This window comes from Engystomops pustulosus, chromosome 3, assembly GCF_040894005.1.
Source record: "Engystomops pustulosus chromosome 3, aEngPut4.maternal, whole genome shotgun sequence".
Taxonomy (NCBI): domain Eukaryota; kingdom Metazoa; phylum Chordata; class Amphibia; order Anura; family Leptodactylidae; genus Engystomops; species Engystomops pustulosus.
Genome location: NC_092413.1, coordinates 89,009,243 through 89,037,160, shown reverse-complemented (window position 1 = coordinate 89,037,160; position 27,918 = coordinate 89,009,243). Strand labels below are relative to the sequence as shown.

Here is a 27,918-nt window from a genome sequence, read left to right as displayed (position 1 = left end):
ATAACAATATTGTAAGTATGCTCCAGAAATTTACATGCCCTCCCAACAGTCATTGAAAACCATTTCTTTTTCAATATACGGATACAGAAAGATGCTTTCTGGCAATATTTATTATGCCTCACACAAAAAAATCCGCCTTTGCAACTAGTCCTTCCATCTGGTGCCTCTCAAGCAAGTGTCTGAATCATTATTAAACAGAAAAGTACATTAACTCTTTCCTGAAATGATGCAGGAACAGTAAAGTGACTTAATAGATGAGCAGCCCATATGACTTCACAGTACTTTGGTGGTTTATTTCTCCATCTGGTGCTGTGTGTTCATCACTGAAAGAAGCCTACATCATGGTGTGGTCAGCTTCTATAATGATAGGAGAGAAGCTCTGATAAAGAACTGAATCACGCTTGTTCTTTCTTTTCAGACGATAAGGTCAAACCATACTCAGTGCACAGCATGCTTAGAGTTCAGTATGTGTACAAGCGCCCACATTTGTTCCAAGAAAGACTCAGACTGAAGTTACACATGATGATCATGTTTGGTGCAGCTGTACAACACAAGCTGAATAGCAGATCAGTGATGAAATGCATAATATAGCTGAACATTTGATATAGAGAGATTTATTATCATGTAAGGGAATTGTGTCTGTATTCTTCTATCACTACAGAGTTGGATTTTTGTATCATTCATTTTTAATTTGTTTTAAGATTTTCACTTCCTCTGCATTCTGTGGATGTTTAGTATCTCTATACAAGTTGTATAAGCCTCTTCAGTGGAGCCCTACTGTATACATGCTGTTACATGCTTTATTTTTGCAATAAGGGTATAGAACACGGTAGAAGGACAATCCGAACAGAAGGTGCTGACTCCATCATATGTATATGTTCCTTTTATGTCCACCTGACTGATGACCAAGGTCCAAGTCCTGGACCAAAACACATTGGGGGTCATTTACTAAGGGCCCGATTCACGTTTTCCCGACGTGTTACCCGAATATTTCTGATTTGCGCCGATTGTACCTGAATTGCCCCGGGATTTTGGCGCACGCGATCGGATTGTGGCGCATCGGCGCCGGCATTCGCGCGACGGAAATCGGGGGGCGTAGCCGAGCGAAAACCCGGTGGATTCGGAAAAACCGCTGCATTTAAAAAAAAATTGTGTCGTGAAAATTTCACTCACCTTCATCCAGGATAGGCCAGTGTATTTCGAGGCATTCCAGCGGACTTCAGCGCAGCTGACCATCATAAATCCCGGCCGGACCCGAATCCAGCGCAGAGAATGCGCCGTTGGATCGCGAATGGGCCGGGTAAGTAAATCTGCCCCATTGTGAAAATAAAAGAAATGTATTTAGATGATGGAATCTAGCTTCATATATGCTCCTTATCCTTTCAGTGGTGTCTGTGCTGGACACTTACACCACTTGGACACATTCTCTGGCAAACAGTTTCCATGATATCTATCAACATAGTAATCGATGTTGAGTAAACCAAGTACACAAAGTGAGCACTTGATCCTAAACTCATATATTATCTAGTGAATATGCTCCACTTGATTTGTTTTTGTTCTGTGTGTCCTCTACCTATCTCTCTCACATATCACATCCAGATTTTCTATAGAATATGGATACAAAAATAAATTGTATTATGTCCCATCATAAAACTCCCTTGATTTGCATAGCCTTCTACTAAGCGACATAACAATTTAATTATTTTGTTTTTTGAGCTGTTTTTGGGCTTTTTTTTGTGGGGGACAAAATGTACTTTTTATTGGTATTCTGCAGGTGTTCATTTGACTTTTTGATCACTTTTTATGGTGTTTTTTGTTTGGCTGAATGTGCAAAGATAATAATTTTTGCAGTGTTCTTTTATTTACCATACAGGTTCAGTTATCATGGATGTGGCAATATCCAACATGTGTTGTTTGTGTGGTGATTTTCACTTTTAATGTGTTTGGGAGTTTTAGACTATATGGGGTATTTAGGGGAATTTTATTGTGTATTAATTTATATTGAACTTTTTTTTAACTTCATTCTTACACTTTTTTCCCCTTATGGGGGGGTATCACTTGATCACTGATGTATGGCAGTGTATTATACCAGTCAGCCTAGCACATGCCCAGCGCTGACACTGGCACTGCAAGGTCCATCCCCAGGGAGGTCCCAGCAGACAGTCAGACAAGGCAGCCCTGGGGTTCTTCAATGGACCCCAGGGTTGCAGTGGAGACAATCAGCACCCCTGTACCTGCCACAGGGTTGCCGATCACTGGGTGGAGAGGTTGGTGACCCCTTTAGGTGCTGCAGCCACTGCTCGACTATTGTGATTCCAGCTGTTCATGCAGAGGCTTGGCTGTCACTTACAGCTGGCCTTCTGCACAGATCCCATGGGCTCTGCTTTCCTCATTAAGAAACTTACAACCGCTCTATAACAAAAAACTATTTGAACTAGTATTTACTGCTACCAAATGCCTACGCCCATTATACTCACCTATCACCAACAATATGATTTTTACTTATTCACAGCCTTTGAAACCATGGGAAAGCACATAAGATATTACTATTTCTCAGCAGAACTGGCTACATACATTTCTGTAGTCCATAAGTCCTTGAAAGGCTTCTCCCATGTTGAAGCTACCAATAAAATCTTTTTACGACTTAGCAATATGTATCCTATTACTTCCCATCTATGCTGGAGGGTATGTGGAGCCCGAGGAATCCCTTATCATATTCTATTATCTATTCTTTGAATATTCAATTATTGGTATATAGTTTCTCAAATATTAAGCAGTTTATTTTTATGCTTGGTCCCAGCAACGCCTAAAGCTGCTTTGCTTTTAACACAATTAAAATATAAAATTTTAGCCGCCAAAATTCTCACAAAGATCCAAATAATTAGGAAATTGAAACCTGCATCAATCCTAACAAGTGAATATCTTATAATAGAGATCAACCCAATTTATTCTTATGAGATGGCTTTGGCATATGGATTCCTTAAAACCTATATCCCAATATAATCCTTTCCAATCTAGATTGTACCAACTCCACTCAAGTCACCTAATACTTATGAATAGATCTTTTTTCCTGCAAAGTTTATTTTGTTGCTTAGTTTTGTTCTTTGTATTGTTTCTCCATATACAAGGAGCCTCGGAATTAGGAAACAGCCAATGTGCAATGCTAACATTTATTTTGAGAAGATAAAGCTAGAGGATATTGAAATGATTGTATATGGTATGCATGTTGATGTTCATTACCTTACTGTGTAAACACTATACTGGATGTTATATTCTATGAAAACTATTGACACATAAAATTATGGTAATGAGTCTGAAAGGCTCCTGGGTGGATTCACAGACTGTTATACTGTGCGCTTAAACTTCCTGTGCTGCAGTGAGATTAAATTAGGCAAATTGAGGAGGGAAGTGCTGAGGGAGCATAGGACAGAGGGGGAGACTGTGAATCTGCAGAAAAAGAGGGACTCTGTTAACACCCCCAGGAGCCCTTCTGGGTAGAGATTAACGGATCCACACTTTAAATTTAAGTAGCTATAGCTGGCCAATCACAGCCATTGCTAGTAGCTAGGGATATTAATTTTCCAGATTGTCCGGATGGCCGCATGTCTGCATGGCCACCAATACAGCAATATGTCTGGGTTGCACAGAACCCACCTGAATCCCGGACTGGAACTTAAAGTTCGGATTTGCTTATCTCTCCTTCCAGTTCATTAGCATAATTTAAAAAGTTGATTTTAGAAGAAAGGAGGCCATGGATATCATCTATAAGAAGATTTCCAGAGCCACGGTGCCTTGATCTATAAATAAATGTCCCTGGTTTGGTCATGCTTGATTTTGATGGTAGATTTCAGTCTTTATTTAACACAGGAAGGTAAGTAAAACCTATCGATGATAAACACATACAAGTAGTGCTCCTTAAAAGATGTCTACCACATAGATGCAGTATTTTACACCAAGCACACCCACACCCTTCACACAATCTATTTCTCCTTAATCTTCTAATGAGTTATACAAATAAGCCTCAGAATCTCCTGTCTACATCACTGGGTAGCGGTGGCAGGAGGCAGGCAGTAATGGCGAACAGAGGTGTGCACCTTACCGTATACAAAACTGTGCATAAATCAGTAGTACAATGTGTACATTTATCTACACATTGCACTTTCTAGCACATCAACAACCACCCATGTGTGTGATATTTTGTATTCCTAACTGCTGTGACCCCTGCTTACTCCATGCCTCTATATACAGCAGAAGTTGAATAATGGATCTCATTTTATTTTTTATATTCACTTAAACTATTGATTTATGCAAAGTTTGATAAAATAAATAGCTACCATTTAAGCAAAAAATATTTCTGCGAATGTATTAACCCGATCTGCTGCTAGACCCCTTCAAAGCCCTCCATGCTCGCTTGGGTGGAGATGATGCAAGGGGGAATTAGTGACTGTTTCAGGACCTGTATGACTGAAAACTGACCTACAAATCCTGATAAATTTGCCCCACCATACGTAGTGCCTAAACAAATCCATGCAAAAAAAAAAAGAAACATACACAATAATGCATCACATGTTAGAATTTGAAAAAAATTTACGATTCTGCGTTTCATAACAGATATGGAAAACGGGTAATTAAAGAAAACCAAAAAAAGTCATATCAAAGATAACCTGAACAATTGTAAAAATAGAATTAAAAAATTTTTAAAATAGAACCTGATAATAGTGGTTAAAGTACAAGTAAATGTTCAAATAATTCCATTAGCAGAGAGAATAGCTACAAAGCCTCACAGATGACACTGCAGTATACAATGAGAACAGCCCTACTGAGAGCCAGATATAAAAAGCACTGCACCCAGCTGCATCTTTCTGAACACATCTTTCCACAGACCCATCTATGTTTACAATATGAGACAAGGAAGAATAAGCCCCTCACTGGCAGGAATAAAGTACACGGCCTAAAATGTTGTGACTTTTTACACCTTCTATAAGACAGGAAGTATTCAATATAGCTTGGAACATTGGACAGGATTACTGGAGAGAAAGCAAGCATTATACACACATCACATTATTATCAAGTATGAAGGGCTTCAGCAGAGCGTCTCAGATCAATGAGATCTCATCCAGATGTACAGAGGGACTAATGCCATCATAAATGCTGTCTTTACCCTTTCACACCACAGGAAAAGTTGGCACAATGTTGTCTCCTTTGTTATATATTATCTCTATTATTTCCTGTAAATATATAATATATATACTTCACTCCAGCTCCTGTCTGTATGGAGCTGTCCATCCAGAAACACATCTGTGACAAGCTTCACAGCCCCATCAGTCACTTCATTAACATCTTCCTGCCTGGCACAAAATGCACATTGCAGCTGGCATGTTAGCTGCTTCCCTGGTAATAATAATATCTATTTCCCACATTTTCCATTCATATAGTTACAATCTAAAACAATAGAAAAGCCTGTACTTCACAATAAATACTCTCCACAGAACCTAGAATAGAAAGATGTAAAAATGATAACCTTATGGAACAAAACAAAGAAGTTACATGTCAAGTAATATATTTCATTGAGAAAATATAATGCAGACAGTCTAACACTTGTATTTTTAAGGAAATATGATTTAGACAAATGTGCAAGGGAAGGAAACAGACGCTCATATATAGATGGTGCAGTGTATTATTAGGCAGCATATACTTACCAGTATCATCCATGTATGTGTCTTCAAGTACCTTGCTGGTGCTGAGTGTATGCCTCACACTGCCTTTCTCTCTGCAATACTTGTCAATGCCCTTTCCTGCCCTTCCTTTCTTACTGTCAATCTCTGCAGTGCATACAATTCTTGCTTTAACAGCAGCAGACAACACCAGGAAATTCAGATCTCCCAGGATGACAAAACAGCCATTAGCTCCATTATAGGCTGACTAAGGTAGTCTGAGCCTATTGAGAAGGCACTTGAAGCCTCATAGATTCAATTCTATTCTAAGCAAGTATAGAAGGGGAGGGGGAGCTGAAGGAATCAGCCTCCCAATCCTTACTATTCTCACACAGAAGTCGATTCTAAACATAGGTAGCTGAAGGATAAAACATGAGCACTTAATGGCTTCAAGATAAAAAGGAATTGCCATCAATCACAGGCTACTTGTATATATACATCAAGATGTCCATCTAAATGCACTGGCAGCTAGTACAAAGGAAAGCAGAAAAAAAAGAGATTACTGGTTCTGTTTTCCTTCCATTTATTAAAGGAGACTATACCTAAATGAAAAAGTCCATCTCTCAATCTCTGTGTGACAATGGTGTACTGCACCTAAAACCTGACTTTATGCATGGAATTTTGTTATGCAACCTGAGGATATGATTTGTTTAAGTTCTGAAGGACAAAGCCTGGGCTTTCAGGGCCAAGCTTACTTTTTTATCCCCAATTTCCACAAGACATAACTTTTTTTTTCTGCCAATACATGAGAGCTTGTTTTTTTAGGGTCACTTTGTATTTTTAATAGGCCTGATTTTACGGTAAAGGTAACTATTCTGCTACTTGTTTTATGATAAAAAATATTTGTACAGACCTTTTTAGAACCCAACTATAACCCACATTTTTTAAAATAACTAATTTGTTTATTTGTAGCCATTTTCTGAAAGCTACTTTCTTATTGATCCATGAAATGACTATTACAAAGGTTTGTTTTTGGGGAAATAACATAATTTTTACCTTTTTTGAAGGAGACTATATATGACCACTGTATTGTTTCTATATTACAGTGCAGTACTTCTGTTCATAAAGGATTGAATGTGACAATTAAGATCTTACCACCACATGAGATGTCCGCAGTCTCTCTGGAAGTGACGGAAAAGGTGTTTATTATTTTATGCAACCCCTTCCTGGCCACCTCACCTATTTTTTTTACTCACTCTTGGTGCCCTTTGGTGCAGTTTGCCTCACTAATTTGCACTTTGTGCCATATTATCGAATTGTTGAGGACACAGTTGAAATATTGTATGTTGAAATATAAAGTGCAAAAGGGGGTTTGCACTGGCACTGTGTGACACAGAATCACCTTTGTTAGTGCACTTTCAATCTACTCTGAGACACAATAGTGTCATTTTCTAGATATACATGTGTCTCTAACTACGAATAAGCACTACCACGCCCCTTTAGGTGCACAGTTTCTTAAAGTGTCGGACAAAATGCTGCAACACTATGTGGACAAACACATAATAAATACATGTGCAAGCTCCAAAGACACTCTTTTTTCATGCAAACAGACAAAAACTGCTGTAGTCACAATAATATATCTGGGTCAATGTCTCTTCACACCAAATATCAGCATGGGTGTGAGATACTGCACAGAGAACACACTTACTAAATAATAACCTCATATATATCTCTTGAATGGGGCAAATGGGGGCACCATTCCAGAGCTCACCTCAGGCAGCAGTGAGTTTCGGTTCACGTATGAGTACATCTAGCTGATATATACATTCTCCTCTTAACCCTAGTATTATGATTCCAGAATGTCGTAGCTCTACATTTCACTGTACATGCCGATAGAGAATGTGAACCCCATGATAATCTCTCATTTGCTCAAACACCATCCACAGTAGCGAGACCACCAGTATCGGTCTCTGACTGTCTCTGGTTTTCAAAGTCTGTCTCTGACTGTCTGTCTCTAACTGTCGTTATATTCGTCTCAGTGTCGCTGACTGTCTCTGTCTCTGACTGTCACTTTGTCTATGGGTAGATTTATGAGAAGTGTCTGAGAGCAGAACTGTTCTAGTTGCTCATGGCAACCAATCAGAGCTCAAGTTTCATTTTCCTACAGCTGTTTATAAAATTGCAGTTGATCTCTGATTGGTTTCCACGGGCAACTGGAACAGTTTTACCTGAGACATTTCAGATACATCTCCCCCATCTCTCTATCCCTATCCATATTTCCTCACACATGAGCTGTTTTATTCACATTGGGGGAGATTTATTATAAGTTTCCGAGGTAAAACTGTTGTAGTTGCCAATGGAAACCAATCAGAGCTCAGCTTTTATTTTATAAACAGCTGTGGGGAAATGAGAGCAGAGCTCTGATAGGTTGCCATGGGCGACTAGAACATTTCTGCTCTAAGAGACTTCTGATATATCTCTCCCATTGTCTGTAGTAACCAACCAAAGCTCAGAGCTCATATTAATAACCTGTGGGAAAATAGCAACCAATCACAACTCAGTTTCTAACTGCCACAGCAGCAGCAGACAATGGCTTCTGTATTTGGTGGTTAATAAGTGTATTTTGGAAAGTGCAGGGTGAAAATTTTAGCTCAAAACCAGTCTATGACTAGGTTCCCTAGAGTCACAGAGAGCGGCTGTGCACAATTTGGTGATTCCTTTAGCTAACATACATACATACACCCACACACATACACTCAACTTTATATATAAGATACATACACTATAAATGCAGTTTAAGCCTTGCTTCTGCCCATGACAGTCAGTCTGAAGATACAACAATTAGAGCTTTTATTCTTTCCTTTCTATTGACTGAAGAGTAACCTGGCAAACTGGCAAGAACATGGTTACTCCTTCCATCTTGTTGCTGTGTATTGTAATGTTTAGGCAATTCTTCTAACAACTGAATATTGATTCAAGATATAACATATCAATACAAATGCTAAATCATAATGAAGTCTCTCTTTTTATTCCTTACCATTTCCTTGTGGAAATAAGGGAAGTGATTTGCACTTGCTGCATCTGCAATGGCTGCCATCAGGACTTTCGGGGCCACATAATGGCAAATTTTGTGTCTCCCCTTAATACACAGTTCACCACTGTGCAGCTTATGACATACTTATCATTGTTACATATACTAGAAAGTTAGATAGTGACTACAGCACTGATCAGACACAGGTAGAAATAACATTTACCATCTTTTAGGTGAATATGTGCTTTATTTTGTCCCAAACTTGCAAATTTCTCCTTACCATAACTTAAGTATCGCTGCTGAACAGCATAGTTTCATCTTATAACAACACTGTACTCCAACATAATTTCTGCTTATTGCAAAGTTTGTTGAAAAGCTAGTGACTAAAGTAAAGAGAAGATGTCATAAAGTACTCAGCCAATATTTTACTGAAAAGAAGCAAAAGTAGTTATCAGGGGAAGGATAACATCTTATGCAATAGATCTTACAAATAACAATGAACGGTAACTAATTGAATTGGAATTAAGGTACAGGAAAGCAGCGGCTTATAGAGTACAGCAAAAATACTTTAAAAAGAAGTGGATTATAGGGAGAAAGATTAATTCTTAACCCCTTATCACTGACGCTTGCTTTCAGCTTAGTGACCAGACTCGATTTCTAGAATCTGACATGTCATGATATTTGGTTATAACTTCGGAATGCTTTAACCTATCTAGGTGATATTGAGACTGTTTGACACATTGGGGCTCATTTACTGAGGGTCACACGCTGCACTTTAGTCAGACTGTGCACCTTTTTCGGGGATTACACGGCTTGGACAGGTATTTAACAGATAGATGTGTTTGCACGATCGTTTTTTGGTGCTGCTGCACTGCCTTCCAAGCAACCCAAATTAGGGGGCGTGTCGTCAAACAATCCGACTGATTTGGACTGAGCGTGGTATTTAACTTTCAAAATGTGTCGCAAGCCCAAGCACTTACATGCACCATGAAGAAGATGGTGAACTCCGCACATGCAGGATATCGGGCGCATGATCTTAGGGAATCGCGGCATAGTGCATTATAGTCGGACAACGCACTTTCTGTGAACTCCTTCAGGAATGTAAGTAATATGCCCCATTGTACCTCATGTTAGTTGTAAAAATATAAGTGATAAGTTTTGCGTTTCGCTCTGAAAAAAAAATTAAAATTTAGCAAAAGTTTGGACAAAATTATTCATTTTCAAATTTTGAAATCTTCTGCTTTCCAGACTGATAGTTAAAATACCCCAAAAGCTTGATAATTAACGTTTCCGGAATGTCTGCTTTATGTTTGGAATAATGTTTTATGCGTCCTCTCATTTTTTTTGTAATGCAAACATATGAGGGCTTATTATTTGTGTTATTATTTACAACAAATAGATAATTAAATTTGGGGGTCTATAGCTTATTCACAAAATTTTATAAACTATTTCAAGGGGGACACAAACAAAATCATCAATTTTTATTTTGGATTTTTAGCACTTTTTTTCCTCGCTCACCATAACATAAAAGTTATATTTTATCTTTATTCTTTGGTTCACTACGATTGCGGTGATACCTCATTTATATAGGTTTTCTGATCTTTGCTCAGTTTTATTGAGCAAAAAAAAAAATTTGGAAAAAATTACATTGTTTTTACTTTTGACAACTTTTCAGGGGTATAACTTCTGTATTTTTCTGCAGACAGGTCTTATTGAGGGCTTATTTTTTTGCAAAAAGATTTGTTATTTTCATTTGTATCACATTATGGCGCGTAACTTTTTTAAAATCACTTTTTAGAACATTTTTTGTGAGGGTAATTGATGAAAAATTATATATTACAGGAAGTTTTTGTCTTTTTTTTTACGTCTTTCACCAAGTGGGTTCAATATTGATTTAGATTTATTGATACAAACGTGGTGATGCTAAATATGCATTTTTTTGTTTTATGTACATTTACTTGGATTCCATATGTAACTGGGGTGATTAAGGGACTTTTATTTTATCTAATTATTATTCTAAAATGATTTTTACAGTTTTTTTTTAAAAAAAATAAAATTTTCCACTCTTGGGCTTGAACAAGCGTTCATCGGATCGCTTGTTCAAGTCCTTATTCTGCAATACACTTGTATTTCAGTGTACAATGTAAGTAAATGAGCATGCCAGGAGGTGGAACCTAGGATGAAGTCGGCAGCCTCTGGGCACAAGCCGGATCCCAAGGCTACTGCAGGAAGGATCGGATCCCTCAGTAAGCTCACCGGGGTGTCCAATCCACAGGGGACACACATACATGCCGGGTCATGCTCGACCGAAGTGTGTAGGGGGTTAAACACTCGGTATCAGAGTTTTTCCAATCCCGGGTATTAATGTTAGATCTAGGCTGTGATGACACAGCCAGACACTGGCACTGCAGGACCCGATGATCTTCCCTTAATGACCGCCGTAAAAACCACAATACAGCGGTCATTAAGGGGTTAAGTAAAGATACCGAAAACTATTAAAGAACAACAGGAAAAGTTGTGATTCCCGTAACTAAAGAATAAATAGCGGCTGTGTTTAAAAGTTTAGCAAATGAGAAATATCCAGAACCTGATGGGTTTACATCCAACTTTTTTTTAATTCAATTGTATCAGAAATTATTTTGAACAGGTACAATAAAATGTTTCAAGAAGGAGTTATACTTTAAATAAGTAACTTATCAAAGTAATTACCGAAAAAGAGGGGTGATCCAATGGTCTGATGTATATTTTTGAATCAACATTAATAAGAGATATAGATGTATTGTTGTCTCCCATGTGGCATGGGGCAAATTGTAAACAAGACTTTTTTTTCTTCTTTCCACTCTTCCAAAAGGCCAGATTAGTGCAGTATACCACTGTTTGTTGTCCTATGGACAGACTCTCCCACCTCAGCTGTAGATCTCTGCAGTGCATCCAGAGTGATCCTGGGCTTCTTGGCTGCGTCTCTGATCAGTCTTCTCCTTGTTTGAGATTAAATTTTAGAGGGAAGGCTGGGTATTGGTAGATTTGCAGCAGTCTGATACTCCTTCCATTTCAATATGATCACTAGCAAAGTGCTCATTGGGACTTTAAACACTTAAACTTCTCCACAACAGTATCACGGACCACACAAAAAAATAACAAAAGAAGCACAGTGTAACAGTTGTAGAATCTAGTGACAGTGATATCGACCAATGTAGCCAAAGGAAGGCCTCTTACTGATAAACTACAAAATACCAAATAAATAAAAACAAGAGGAAAGGACAAGGCTTCAATGCAACAACATAAAAGGGAAAATCTTTATTTAGTAAACAACAATGGGAATGCATAAAATAGACTGAGAATCATCTCAGAAAAGATACAAAAAAGCACGCCAGGTAATATGTCCTAAAATACATAAACAAATGTAAAATGTACAATATAAGGGACCCAAACATGTAATGAACAGTAATGAACGACAATGGGTGTAAAGTAATAATGAGGTAGAGCCCTTATATAGCTAGCAGGTATACTGTAATAATAACAGAGGTCACAGACGCCAAATGATAAACATGGATAAACACATACAAATAGTGCAAAATGAGTGGAAGCTAGTGTGACCAAGAGGAGGACATGATATTACCTGGCGTGCAACCCGGATCACGGTATCACGGACCAGCCTGGTGTGTTCCATGGTCTTCATGATGCAGAACCCTGAGACTATCACAGAGCCAGTGTATTTATATGGAGACTTGATTACACACAGGTGGCAGGGGCATAACTACAGTGGTAGCAGCCACTGTGGGGCCCACAGTGTCAGGGGGCCCCATCATCCTACCTGACATACTAAAGAGTGGAGGATGTGCACCATTATATACATATTATGCTGCACATTGTACAGCATAACATGTACATAACATATATGTGATGTATATATGCTCTATATATGTGTGTGTATATATGTGTGATTATAACTTGCATGTGTGAGGGTGGGCCCATGCAGAAGCCTGCTATGGGGCCCTGCTTGTCCTAGTTACGCCTCTGACAGGTGGATTATATTTATTATCATCATCAGTCATTTAGGAGAACATTGGATCATACAGGTTAGGCGTAGCAGTACTGATCTGTACCAAAGAGTGAATGAGTTACAAAGACAGAGACAGAAACAACATACATGTATTGCTATGGAGAGTAAGAAAGTAAGAAGTAAGAAGTCCCTGCATACAACTCTGTGTCCTAGGAAAACTCCCAAGTTGGCCCCTAAAATACCCTGGGCCCCAGAGCCACCACTCCCCCTGCTCCCCAATTAGCTATGCCTCTGCTTCTTTTATTCTCATCCCTACACTGTTTTTGATTATACTTTTACCTAATTAACTTAAATCTTTATCTGTGATTTATATAAATTACCTTTAGAGGCTACTGGGGATTGTCCTATCGCTGGGAGCTAAGACTACACCACACCCCAGAAGCCTTTTCCTGCTTTGCTCCCCGCTCTAATCCCCACCGTGCTGCTGCTCCTGCCCGTGTATGGGCAGTAAATTCCAGATGGGCTTTGGCTTCGGCGTAGCCCGCCACATGCACCTTGCAGGCTTCATCAAATTGTGATACACTTGGTGCATTTTTAAGTATTTCTTCATATGCCCACTTTATATGCCTCCCTCTCTACTGGTGTATAATGGTGGCAATTTTATGACTTTTAAAAATGTTTCAGCTGATACATCTAGCTAAACAAGCTAACCATGGAGTGCAAGATGTAAAATATTTGCACAAGAGATACAAATATCCTTTTTTTTTTTGCAACTTCTAAAACAAATTCTATAGTGTATTGATACATTTCCCATTTATCTCAAGGTTTACTGTCCCAATGGTAATGCTCAACCTCCACAATACAGGGAATGGAAGTGCTATCCTTCCGACCTTTTACTATAATGAGAAATCAATGCATGTATCAAGCTTTCTAGACAGGCAGATCCCCAGTAAATGGCACTGCCTTCAGGGAGTATTTCAAGCATATACAGCACTTTTGTAACAAGTCACAGAACTGCCACTTGTGCTTATTATGCATCGGTCACCAGCTTATCTTTCCCATAAGGAATAAAGAATACCAAATATGCTTGAGTTATCAGGATTTTGGTCAACAGCCTGCAGTCAGGCCAAATTGCAAAAGCTTTGGGACTTGGATACCTTTGTTTAACAGCTGTTGTCAGCAGAGGGCAGTATAACTCTTGTACAGTGCAGGACATTTCACCCTGTTGCCCTGTTGTGTTTTTGCCTGGCATTAGGAGATGGATTGGATTTTTGGTCACAATACAGTACTACATGGCTTTTTGAGCATGGTTAAGCTGTATGTGTGCACACTATGGCATTAAGTATGCAGGTTCCTGCATAACTACATAACCTTCCATACGTTATGTATGTTCATCGGTAATTGATAGAGATTTCTTTCACAGTATTTCTATCACAGTATTAAGTTTCCATTGATCTACTCATGTTAAAGAACATAACAATGGAAACAAGAAATTATGATGTGAACATAGCCTAAAAGAGGTTCATGTTTCAGTCCATTTACTTATGTTATGTTACTTACAACAGCTGATAGATTTACTGTCCTCATGAACAAGACTGGTACAATGATTAATGTTGGTTAATAAACTTGGTTTAATCCTTTATGAGCTAGGACTCCTTTCACTGGCATGATACAAAGTGCAGAAATCATTTACTATGCGCTTCAGCCAGTAGTGGTATTCATTGTTTCCACCTTGCATGTATTTTATCAAATGCTTTCCTACAAAGGTCCCACTGCTATATCACAAATTCAAAGAAAAAAAAAAGATTCTCATTCTAATTTTTTTGGGATTCCCAAGTATAATAGATATGAATGTCATGAGAACCTTTAATAAGGATTAAGGGCCACAAACCACCAACAACCTGTTGCAAAGTATAGTGTCAGGAAAACAATTTTTCTTTTCTATATTCTGAGAGATTTAGCTTTATTGGAACTTTGCAGTTCTTCAATGACCTGCAAAGAGTCAAAGGGACAGAGGAGAGTCATGTCTTATCCTAGATTAACGAATAACTGTAGGGTTCCTGACAAAAAAAAGCTTTGGCACAGCTGGAAAGAACCTTTGACAACAATTCCAACGATAACTGTATCATACTGCTGACTTCTTCCTAGCCTGGCACTGGCAGTCCTCGGGTTACATACAAGATATGTTCTTTAGGTTTGTTCTCAAGTTAAATTTGTATTCTCAAGTCAGAACTTTATATTTTATAATTGTGTTTTTGGTCCCAGTGACAATTGAATTTTCAAAATCTTTTGCTGTAATGGGAACAAGGATTATCCATAAAATCTTTATTACAGGCACCTTACAGCTGATTATTGCAGCCTGGGACTAAAGTAAAGCATCCGGAGAGCTCTGTAGGGAGCCACCTGTAAATTATTTCTTATTAAATCAGATTCAGCTATTCCTAAAGTGGGTGGGCACTTCCTAGTTGTGACTTCAGGGCACTGAAGCCAGAACAGGACAGCATGTTTGTAATTGACCGATCTGAAGCATGTGATAAATAGCATATTTTTATGCTATTTGGTGTCTGGATTTAATAAAATTGTGATGTGTATACCATATGATGGTATTCAATGAAGTCATTGATAATATATTAATGTAGGGGTTGTGATTTAGAGGTTATATATTCATCTCAGGCATAGCCATTAGATGGCTTTTTGATACAAATAGAAATTTGATAGGATTATTATATTGTTTTTTTGGTCTATAAATAAATACAGTATGATAAGAATCGTTTGATGTTACCAAGTTTTGGGGGGGCATTGATGCAGTTTTTGTGTATACAGGCCCGAGTGCCCAAACTTCAACCAAAAGCCACTTATTTATTGCAAAGTGCCAGCACAGCAATTTAAGCAGTAATTTATTTCTCCTTGTTCTTTGACAACTTTCAATCGTTCAGCCTCCTAAGGAGACCAACCCAGTTGAAAGGAGGAGGGCAAATTCGCCTATCATTATAGGAAGATTCTATAGGAAGATTCTTTGAGTCCTGTCCGGTGAACCTCATGCTGGAGTGATGGCTTGGGTGCCCAAAGAGAGGGCTCCGAGTGCCGCCTCTGGCACCAGTGCCATAGGTTCGCCACCACTGCAATACATGATTGTTCCCGCATATCATAATGTATGTTGTATGTTCATTTTTATAACTAAATTATTATTTATTTCTATATAATAAACAGTAGTAATACACCTGCTTTTGATGGCACTAGCTCAGCTCCTATGCTGGTGCCATATCTGTGCAGTGATTTTCTTTGCTTCTCTACAAAAACCATTGCATGAGCAAAAACAATCTGTGTCCTGGTTACACGCAAAAAGCCCCATTTCTTTGACATCACTGTATACTTGGACACAACTGGATGATTGTTACCCAACAGGAGGTTACTTTCTGCAAGATGGAGAAAAGCTTCACACATCAGCCACCATGGTCGTCAGGTGTGACACCACCACACTTCTTCCTTTGGGGTATTCTCAAATTGAAAGTCTCTTAGGCCCGTTCCACACTTACGAGTGTGATGCGATGAACTCGCTGCCTGCATCTCCCGGCCTGAACACTGCAAACCTGAACCGAACTGACATGCTGAGTTCAGTACCGGTTTGCAGTTTTCGGGCCCTGACATGCAGGCAGCATGTGTTGCATCGCATCACACTCGCACGTGTGAAACGGGCCTTAGAACAAGCCTCATACTGCTAAATATTTGAATGAAAAAAATCCAATGTGAAATTGCTACTTTTTTCCCTGACATGCGTCTTGATATGTGCAGGAACACAGATTCCTGCGTTAAAAGGTGTTCTGCTTGCCTCTAGGATTGCATGTGATGCCATTGATTACACATACATCAGGTTATAAGCATCTTATTATCTTATTCTTGGATTGCCAAAAGTACTAACAACTAAATATTCTCTGCTTCGTTTGAGTGAATCTTTGTGCATAAGGTAAGTGAGAATTCAGGAGACAGATAATTTCTTTTACTCACCAGCTTTGTGATATTTCCCATTATAAAACCAAAACCAGACCTGCCTTAATTGCATATTACTTTTGTAAGAATCAATTAATAATTTATTATAAGAATAAATTGATAAATTAATAAATCTGACCTAAAAGCCATACTTCTAATGAAAGATAATGTGGTTTTCCCTACTTTCACAGTTGCATTACAATAAATGTGCACTAGGAAGCCTAAAATAAATCTATTCATTTTCAGTACTTGTGTCCTACAAAATACAGAAAAGACAAGGCTATTTTATGTTTTTATTTAACCCCTTAAGGACGCAGCCAGTTTATAGCTGAAGGCTCAGCCCCATTTTTTGGATTCTGACATGCGTCGCTTTATATGTTTATAACTTTTGAACACTGTTACTTATAAAAGTGATTCTGAGATTGTTTTATTCCTCACATGTTGTACTTCATTTTAGTGGTAAATTTTGGCTGATAAGTTTTGCGTTTAATTTGAAAAATTTGCCATTTTGCCAGATGGTCTGTTCATTATATCTCTCAGATTTAAACATTTTAGAAATATTAACCGGTTAAAGACATAGCCAGTTGATAGCTTAGGACCAGACTCGATTATAACTTCAGAACGGTTTAACATATCCCGGTGATTTTGAGATTTATTTCTCGTGACACATTGTACTTCATGTTAGTTGTAGAATTTAAGTTTTGTGTTTCGTTCTGAAGAAAAATGAAAATTTGGCAAAAGTTTATAAAAACTCTTCATTTTCAAAGTTTGAAATGTTCTGCATTCCAGAGAGGAAGTAAAAAAGCTTGATAACTAACATTTCCAGAATGTCTGTTTTATGTTGGAATGATATTTTATGCATCCTCTAATTTTTCTAGGATGTTATGAGGTGCAGAACTTTAAATGCGATTTTTCTTATTTTCATGAAAATCTCCAAAACTCACATTTTGAGGGACAACTCAGCTTTCAAGTAACTTTGAAAGGCCTAAATTATTTATAAATAAGCAATAAAACCACATAGTTACCCCACTATATAAACTACACCCCTCAACGTATGTAAAATAACAATTTTATAAAGCCTATTAACTCTTTAAGTGTTTCACATGGGTTAAAACAATATGGACCCGTGATTTAGAAACTTTAGAATTTTTTTGGAAAATACATTCATTTAGTCCAAAACTGCCAGTTTCATAATGAATAAAATGATGAAATGCTCTACAAAGTTTGATGCCCAATTTCTCAAGAGTGTAGTGAGTGTACATATGTGGTTGTAACTGCTCACCGTAACTTAAAACTAATATTTTATCTTTATTCTCCGGTTCACTATGATTGCGGTGATATCTCATTTATATAGTTTTTCTTCTCTTTGCTCAATTTTACTGAGCAAAACCAATACAGGCGGCCCCCTACTTAAGGACACCCAACTTATAGACGACCCCTAGTTACAGACGGACCCCTCTGCCCACTGTGACCTCTGCTGAAGCACTCTGGATGTTACTATAGTCCCAGACTGCAGCTGTAAGATCAGCTGCAAGGTGTCTATAATGAAGCTTTATTGATAATCCTTGTTCCCATTACAGCAAAAAAATTTGAAATTTCAATTGTCACTGGGGCAAAATTTTTTTTTGTCTAGATCTACAATGATAAAATATATAGTTTCGACTTACATACAAACTCAACTTAAGAACAAACCTACAGAACCTATCTTGTACGTAACCCGGGGACTGCCTGTATTGGAGAAAATCGTATTGTATTTACTATCAACAACTTTTCTGGGGCTTAACTTCTTTATTTCTCTGTTGACAAATCGCTTTGAGGTTTTTTTTTTTGTGAAAAGAGTTGTTCTTTTCAGTCGTATCATATTAAATTGTATAACTTTTTTTGATCACTTTTTAGGACATTTTTTATGATGGCATTTGCTGAAAAATTGTATATCACGGGAAGTTTTTCATGGTTTTTTTTTTACGTCGTTCACAGTGCAGGTTTAATATTGATTTTGTTTTATTTTACAGATTAATACAGTGATACCAAATATGTACTTTTTGTGTGTTTTTGTGTTTTATATACACTTATTTGCATTTTATATGTAACTGGGGGATTTATGAGACTTTTATTTTATTTAATTATTAATATAGAAAGATTTTTAAGTTTTTTTTTTTTTTTTACATTTTTCTACTCTTGGGCTTGAACAAGCGTTCATCCGATCGCTTGTGCAAGCCCTTACACTGCAATACACCTGTATTGCTGTGTACTGTTCAAGTAACTGAGCATGCCCAGGGGGCATGAACCCAGCATGAGGAGGAGACCGCAGCCTTGGGGTCCTTGCCAGACCCTGGGGCTGCGGCAGGAGGGATCGATCCCCTGGTAAGCTCACTGCTTGACCACGGTGTGTAAGGGGTTAAACACCCGGGATCTGTGTTTTTTTATATCACAGCTCGACACAGGCACTTGCAGGACCCGATGTCCTGAAATCTTCCTCTCACCCGCCTTTCTACGGCGGCACGTCAGAGTAAGTACACTTAATGACCGCCGTAAAAAGGACGATAGGGTGGTCATTAAGTAGTTAATAGTAAATTTTTAAGCTAGAAGAGGCCATAGGATAAGCAAGGGCCCTGTCAGGATTCGGAGGTAGTGGATCCTTTGTACCACCGTGGAAGATGACGTAAGCCGACACCTGGGACCGGAGTCTAAGTGATACCCAGTTTTTACCAGAGCCTGCCGCAAAGCAGGTTGCAATTGTTGTGGCGGGGTACCACCAGGTCATTCCGCAAACGTGAATTTGTCCAATGTGGTGGCTAAGGCGAAGTACAGAATTGCAAGGCAAACTTGTGGTTGGGAACAGGCAGGAGGACAAGACAGGCATCACAGAATCGAAGTCGGGGACATAGCGGAAGGTCAGGACAGGCAGCCCGGGATCAGAGTCAATAACGGAACCAGGTCACTACTTTATACGTCAACGTCAAAAGTGGTAATATCAAACTCTTGTACTAAAGAAACATTTATTTCTTTAGATCATAATTTGACAACTTTATCGCCCAACAAATATTGGGTTAAATGAATCACATTGTCCCACATTTGCGCCAGTTTTATGTCTGAACTTGCACTGAAAAGAAGTGCAAACTGCTTGCACATGTATTTATAAAGTGTCTGCACAAGTTTTGTGTCGTGGTTGTACTGTGTCTGACAAGACAACATTTTTCAGCTAAAGGGGAGTGTTAATGCTTAGTCGGAGTTTGCACTTCATTTATTAATGACATGTGCCGCAGTTCTGCGGCATGAACCGAATGCACCACAAAATGGTGCACACTTCCAGAGCAGTGCAGGGGGCACCAGATTAATGAAGTTTTGATTAATCTGCTGCACTCTGCACACTGCACAGACAAACTACACATAATACAGACTGCACCAGTTTTGATAAATGTGGGCAATTATGTTGTGTCAGTGGATCATTTATATTTAACGTCTACACAACATTCTATTTTTATTTTCGCCTTCGCCCCTTCTTGTTTTTCTGATCCTGCTGCCACAGCAAAATCTTGGGTGAACAAATTAAACTATCGGTGCCCTGCATAATGGAGCCCTTACCTGACGTACTAGAGTCAGATTCTGCCATCCAATAATCTGAGTTTGTTTTTCTGAAAGGATCTTATTTTCGTCATGTTGTGGTTTGGTATCCCATTAGTTTTTATTTGTTTTCCCCATTCAAAGACCTGAGTAGGTTCATAGTCGTACTTATTGCACATGAATTTCTCTCTTTTTGTTATCTTTCGTTTGTAGCTGTACAATCACCAACTTATGTCCTAAGCTCTGGTTTTGCTTTGCAGAGTTCATTTGTTCGCAAAACTAACAGAATAGGGTATGCAGTGACTTTTTATAGCAATTCCTGGCAATCTCCCATCTCTGCTAAGCATGGTGTCTAGGTGGATGAATCATGGACACAGACCCTGTAAACTTACAGATTTTTACAGTCTGTCCGACCGGGAGAAAATCCACGATGGCACGGATTCATGTGCTCTGCACCCTGAATGTCGTAGCCATCTCCCAATCCCACCTACACAACCAGCAACCCAGTCCCCTCTATCCAGCAACTACTACCTGGAGGCTTACCAGCAACTGGAGGCTTACCTCTGCTAAGGGTTCCTCCACGGGCTGTCTCTCAGAGTTGGATGACTCATCCTCGGCAATAAGGGCCTCTCCCTCCTAGGCACCGTCCTCCCACCATGATAGCCCAGAAAAGCAGCATCCTTGCCTGCAAGGAGCAAACGATGGAGGGGAGTTCCCAGCATATAATGCAGGTGCCATAGACCATAATATACTAATAAAATAAAAAATAGTCAACTGCGCTCCCATAGTAGCGCTGAGTAACTGAGTAGTATATCAGTTAAGTATGGTAAAAATAAAATAAAGCCCACATGTGTCCCAGATCCTCAAGGTTGACAGGTTACCTAATGCAGACTAGAGAATAAGCTTGTAGTCAAGGTGGCAGCACACAGCCTAGTCCCGATTGCCGAGATCCAGACGTCTCATAGATATTCAAACAAAGCAGCGTCCTCAATTATTCTTGCCTCGAATTTGGTAAAGGTAAGACACCAAATTCAAAATCTCCTTCTGCGCTCATAACAAGCATAAGCTTAAAAAAGTGAAGGCATAGTACTACTCTCAAAATAAGGCAGGCAAGTTGCTGGCATCCTGGTTAAAAGTAAGGCAGCTAAAATCGGAAGATCCCATTTCCGTATCACCAAGATAAACATTCCAAGCATACAGTCCTAAAAATATAGCAAACCGTTTTAAAGACTATTATTCCCACCTGTTTTATTTAAAAGATGATCCATTCTCCTTGAGACCCCAGCAGTCGGGTACAGACAATTCTCAGATTAATACCTACCTCTCTAAACTGTTCCGAAAAAATTTAAAACTTTAAGAGCTTTATTAGCCAGTGTAATTTTTCACCTTTTCTACCTTCTGTTTTAAATGATGTGCCATTCACTACAGGGAATAGATAACAATTAACTTTTATCCTACTTTATGTGCCTAATTTCTGAAGCCAAAAACATTTTGGCCAACAGCAACACATACTACATTCAATTTGATTATATTTTTTCCCATTAAATGTAGGTTGTAATGCTACTGGTCAAAATGGAGGTGTGTCATTTTAAAATAAGATATGGATATCGACGTTGCATGTAGGCCGCATTGGTAAAAATGAAGTGTGCCAAAATGCACATGTTCTTATTGGTCATTTCTGTTCATGTTAAAGGTGTTTTCCCACGAAGAAAGTTAGCCCCAGCCCATGGTGCTAAATGCTGAGACCCCCACAGTTCACGAAAACAAGTGGTCAGCACTTGGAAATTTCCGTCAGCTCCATAGAGATTAATGGAGCAGAACGGTTATGCACGGCTGTCTGCTCCATTAATCTGACAGAGCGAAGAGGGGTCCGACATAGTTATGTGGGACCCCATCGGACCCCTTGTTTTCGCAATCTGTGGGGTCTCAGCACTGATAGGGCCTATGGCTAGGGCCTAACTTTTCTTTGTGGGAAACCCCCTGTAAGGTAAATGTTTTTTGCCATTGGTCATCCTGTGATTGGCTATGAGGGGTGACACACCAGACAATAAAACTTTGTAGAGAAAAATTTCTGTGATAGGATAAATTGGTTTGAAGATTGAGTCTCAAATAGGCTACATTTTTACCAGGAAATTGGAGTTCATATGAAGAAATTGTGATTAGTCAAGAATGGAGGTGTGCCTTATCATGTGAGTAAGCATGCATAACACCAGGGAATTTAAATATATATTCTTTTAATATATATATATGTATATATATATATATATATATATATTTCTAGTAAATTAAACCTGAAGAATGATATATGTTCTTTAGATATGTTTATGTAACAAAAAAATCTATAGACTATGGTATACAAAGTCTAAAGAGTCTGTCACGTGTGCTCCCGCGATTCCGGTCTCGGATAGTGGGTGCACCCGTGTTCTTCCGTGCACCCTTGCTCCCTCTGCAACGCCGGACTTACCCGTTGTGCCTCACAGCCCTAGAAAAAGCTCCTCATTTATATTCCTGCATCTCCTGTGTTCCTGCGTCTCCTGCGTTCCTCTGTGTTCCCATGTATCCTGCATTTCTGCTCCCATGTGTTCCTGCTCCTGAGTTCCCGCGTCCTGCATTCCTGTGTCTCCGGCATTCCTGTGTCTCCTGCGTACCTGTGTGTTCCCCTGTATCCTGCATTCCTGCTCCCGTGTGTTCCTGCTCCTGCGTTCCCGTGTCCTGCGTTCCTGTGTCTCCTGCGTTCCCATGTCTCCTGCGTTCCCGTGTATCCTGCGTTCCTGTGTATCCTGCGTTCCTGCTCCCGTGTGTTCCTGCTCCTGAGTTCCCATGTCCTGCGTTCCTGTGTGTCTCCATTCCCGTTCGCATCTGCCTGGACCTCCAGTTGCTGACCCCCCCCGGATTGGACTTGACCTTGCATCTCTGCCACCTGACCCTGTGCCTGGACCTGACCTCGAGACTGTCTCCTGCTAAGGTACCTCGACATCGGCTGCCACTGCGGGATAGTCTCACCTGTGGAACAACCTTTTGGCACCCTGCCGCAGTAAGTCCATCCCGCTTTGCGGCGGGCTCTGGTTAAGTCTAGGTGCCACTTAGACTCCGGTCCTAGGTGTTTGCTAGTACCATCTCCCGCGGTGGTCAAGTGCATTCACGCATCCTGAATCCTGACAGAGTCTATATTTCCAGTCATTTAAACTTTTATTATGATGTATGAGTAACATGAATTGGATGACTACAACTTCCTCGACCTGGCTGTCCAGCCAAACTAAGCAATCGTGGGAGAATAGCCTTGGTAGAGAGGTAAAAAAGAACCCCAAGATCACTGTGGCTGAGCTCCAGAGATGCAGTAGGGAGACGGGAGAAAGTTCCACAAAGTCGCTGCAGCCCTCCACCAGTCGGGGCTTTATGGCAAAGTCTGACAACAGAGGCCTCTTATCAGAGCAAAACATACAAAAGCCTTTATAGTTTGCAAAAAACACATGAAGGACTCCCAGACTATGAGAAGTAAAATTCTCTAGTCTGATGCAAAGTAAATTGAACAGTATGGTGTTAATTCTAACGGTATGTGTGGAGAATACCAGGCACTGTCCATCACCCGCCAAATACAATCCCAACAGTGAAACATGGTGGTGGCAGCTTTATACTATGGGGGTGTTTTTTAGCTGAAGGGACTGGATGAGTGGTTGCAATTGAAGGAAAGATGAATGCGGCCAAGTCAGAGATATCCTGGATGAAAACCTCTTCCAGACTGCTCTGGACCTCAGATTGGGCCACTTTCAATAAGACAATGACCCTAAGCACAACTCTGTGACCATTTTTGACTGACCCAGTCAGAGCCCTGACCTAAACCCAATTGAGCATCTCTGCAGAGACTTGAAAATGGCTTCCACCAACATTCACCATCCAACCTGAGGGAACGGGACAGGATTTGCAAGTAAGAATAACAGAGGATTACCAAATCCAGGTGTGAAAAACTTGCATCATTCCCAACAAGACTCATGGCTGGACTAGCTCAAAGGTACTTCTACTTAATCCTGAGCAAAGGATCTGAATACTTATGACCATGTCATATTTGAGTTTTTCTTGTTTAATAAATTAGCAAAAATATCTACATTCCGTATTTTTCTGTCATTATGGGTGCAGATGTACAGATGTACATTAATGAGCAATAAAAGAACTTTTTTACCTTACTAATTGGCTGCATTGAAACAAAGAGTAAAAACTTTAAACAGGTCAGAATACTTTCTGCATCCACTGCAAACTAATTATGGGAAGCACTGCATAGGTATAATATAACTATGTAGTTATGAGGTACACTGTAATGCACAGGCAATTATGGCAGTCATTGTATAATCATGGGATTTGTTTTTGTATCTACAAATAATGTGGGATACACTGTATATTTATTTGTTATGGAATTCTGGTGCTGTTTTTCTGTATGGATTCTGTTTCTGTATTTGATGTATTAGCCTTGTTCTGGTGCTATATTACTTGTATTAGTATTGTTCTGGTGTTGTCTATACAAAGGAGACACTAAATTATAATTTGTTGGACACTGTACATATTTTAATTAAACAGGGGGGGAGGGTCACTGTATTTGCTAATATTAATTGGGGGAGAAGCACTGTATAAACACAACCAGTGGGATGCTCATGAATGTGCTGTAACCTCATCCTCATCATTAAATATAAAATAGCATAAATTATCCAGAAACTGCCCTGGAGATGACCACACATAGTATTCATGGTCACTCTCCACTGATATTCTGTTTAAGAATCTGAACTAAAGCCCATAATGTCTCATCTGAAACATTGGTAGATGTTAGAGGTTGTAGATGCATCTTAGATTCACATTCCCAATGTGATGTGTGAGGAGAGTAGTAGAAATAGCACCACGTAGGTGTACTATGCCTTGTTGGAATGAAATATGCCTAGTTACATATTTTGAAATTAGCCCCAGGAGATTCACATTACTACTCTGTACATTAATTTAATGTATTCCTACAAGTATAAGCAATGAGATAAATGCATGGGAAAATGTGATAACATACATTGACATATATGGTAACTATTTTAATGCTTTTACTTAATAATTAATGATGGATTTATCTTTTTTACCACAGGCCTTAAAGACTGAGTTGTACAGAGTCAGAGTTGAGAGCATACAATTATAGGTTGTCCTGAACCACTTGCTATAATACAGCGGTAACAGCTAAGAGGAGCAGCATAAATGCTACAAGTCTGCTATATGTACAGTGGGTGTTGATGCTCTCAGCAGGGACCTCGTAGTGTTAGCACAACCATTCATCACAAAGTTAAAGGAACATGAACAATTGGTGGCTTTTGGTACTTTAGAGCACACTGTTCAGATCTATATATAGACAATGACAATCTGTGAGTCACAAGAAAATAATATATATTGTGTTTCACATATGAAGTAGTTAGCAGCTGCTGCTTGAGAGACTTGTAAAGTTTAGTATGGAACTGACGAATTATGCCTACTTGGCATCTTCCCTAAAGGAGAAACTGCAACCCCAAATCTCTGTCCAGTACTGTCAAATAACCAACCAACAAGTAATGTGGGATGCACTGTATCTATGTCAATTTGTTACTGGGGGTTCTGTTTTTAGTAATGTTGAGAATCCTGTAAAATGTCTGGACATTGACCTACTGTACCTTGTCAATGAAAAAGATAAGAGATCATTTAAGATGCAGCCATTTTGTGACTTAAAGGGAACCTTTTACCACATTTTCACAAATACAGTATATCTAGTGATAGGTTCCCATAGAGCCCTTCCCATGTCCCATGCCTCTTCTCAGCATGTCATATGTTCAGGGTGATGTCTTCTAGGCTCCTTAACACAGTTACTTACATGAGGAACACTTTGAAAATGTATCTTATCACATGGCAGTGGAGTTGAAATTTAGAGTGGTCTTTGTAAGTAAGACATACCGGTACTTCTAATTAATACGCTCATTTGGCCTAACATATACAAATTCACAAATAATAAAGTGACCCCCCCCCCTTTAAAATGCAATTTTGGCATGGTATACCAATGTACCACCTGTGGACAATACTTTTTGTATGGGCGCAAAGTGAGGCGCAGAAGGAAAGGAGGGCCATATAGTTGCAAGTTTTGCCCTACAGGATTTAGTGGTTTGTAATTTTTTCAGTGGTGCACTTTTGTGTGCTATAAAGTTTTTGTTTTTCTGTTCATGTGGCCAAGAAAGTCATATTTTTTGTATGATGAGTTGCATTGCCTTATTGGACTTTTTTTTGTGTGTAGTGTTGGGAAGCAGAAAAAAACACTCTGTAATAAATTTTTGACAGTATTTTGGGGGCATGTTACCTTTATTCTATGGGTCAGTAAGATTATTGCAATGATGTATTGCAAGGTATTTGAACTGTCACTCCAACTGCAGGATTTACACAAGAATGTCAGCTGGAAGTCATTTAGCTACGGTGATGAACTGAACTGTCATCAGCTCAATGATGTACCTGCATGTTACCCCAGTTGAAGAATGAAAAAAAATATTGCAGTGATAATACACTGCCCAAAAAAGGAACATTAAAATACCACATTTCAGGTCTCATTGAATGAAATATTTCAGTTACAATGTATTATTCATTACATAGTAGAATGCTTAGAGAACTATTGAACATTAAAATGATCATTGAAAATCAAATTTAATATCTCACGGTGGTCTGAATTTGGAATGATACCCAAAATCAAATTGGAAAATCAAATTTCAGGCTGAGTCAACTTTATTGAAAAAGCCTAAAAACAAGGAAATAAGACTGTAGTGTGTATATGTGTATGTGGCCTCCACGTGCCTGTAGGGACTCCCTACAATGCCTGGGCATGCTTTTGAGGGATCTTGTCTAGTTCCATTTGTACAACAGCAGGAGAAATTGTTTCACAATCAATGTGGATTTTTAACTAGGCAGGTTGATTTTACAGAATTGTGACTGCTTCGGAGGTAAGATTGTGCTGTTTGAGTGTTCCCAGCAGGGGAAGATTAAGACTGCCTGGGACCCTGGACTGTATGAATATTATAGCTCCTACAAGTTCTGAATTCACTTCCTACATATGGTACTTATGCGGGTTGCTTCCCTTCTGCCTGCTTTCAATTTGCAGTTTCAGGACCTTTGGAGGACTTTCATGTTATTTGAGATCATGTATAAAGAGCAGGAACAGATGTTGGAGAATTTCATTGGTGAAGGTCATTCTGAGCACCGATCGCAGGTGTTTTCCTGCTGATCCCGCCAGCAAAGCTGCCGGCGGCTTCAGAAAGATGGTGCCGCCATCTTTCCGAGGATCGTCGCTCCCCGTGACGCCATCGGGGAGCGGCGATCCGTCGCCATGGTAGCCTTGGGTCTCACGAAGACCCAAGGATACTTCGGGTTAATCCAAGCATTACAATGTGCTATCAGCACATTGTAATGAATGAGGAAGAAAATCCACATATAATGCTATACTGTAGTATGGCAGTATATGATAGGATCTTACAGACAACCTAGGGTTAAAGTACCCTAGGGAGTCTGAAAAATAGTCAAAATAAAAAAAAAGTTTTAAAAAAATATATATAATAAAAAACCCTAAAAACTCAAATCACCCCCCTTTCCATAGAACTGATATAAGTATAAATAAACAGTAAAAATCATAAACACTTTAGGCATCGCCACGC

General features: G+C 39.2%; 1 protein-coding gene across 4 annotated transcripts in view; it reads right to left on the bottom strand.

Annotated features, from left to right (window-relative positions):
• The window catches only part of PHACTR2 (phosphatase and actin regulator 2), a 147,570-nt gene that overhangs the window by 116,340 nt on the left and 3,312 nt on the right, over nucleotides 1-27,918 (bottom strand). For 2 of the 4 annotated variants that reach the window (XM_072141362.1, XM_072141361.1), the window contains exon 1: nucleotides 5,700-5,976. The exons of the other annotated variants lie outside the window; for them this stretch is intronic. Coding sequence is in view for 1 of the 2 variants with exons in the window: in XM_072141361.1 (XP_071997462.1) it covers nucleotides 5,700-5,712 (13 nt within the window). In the remaining variant the exon portion in view is untranslated. Of the gene's footprint in view, nucleotides 1-5,699; nucleotides 5,977-27,918 lie in introns of those variants that run through there. 4 annotated transcript variants of the gene reach the window in all.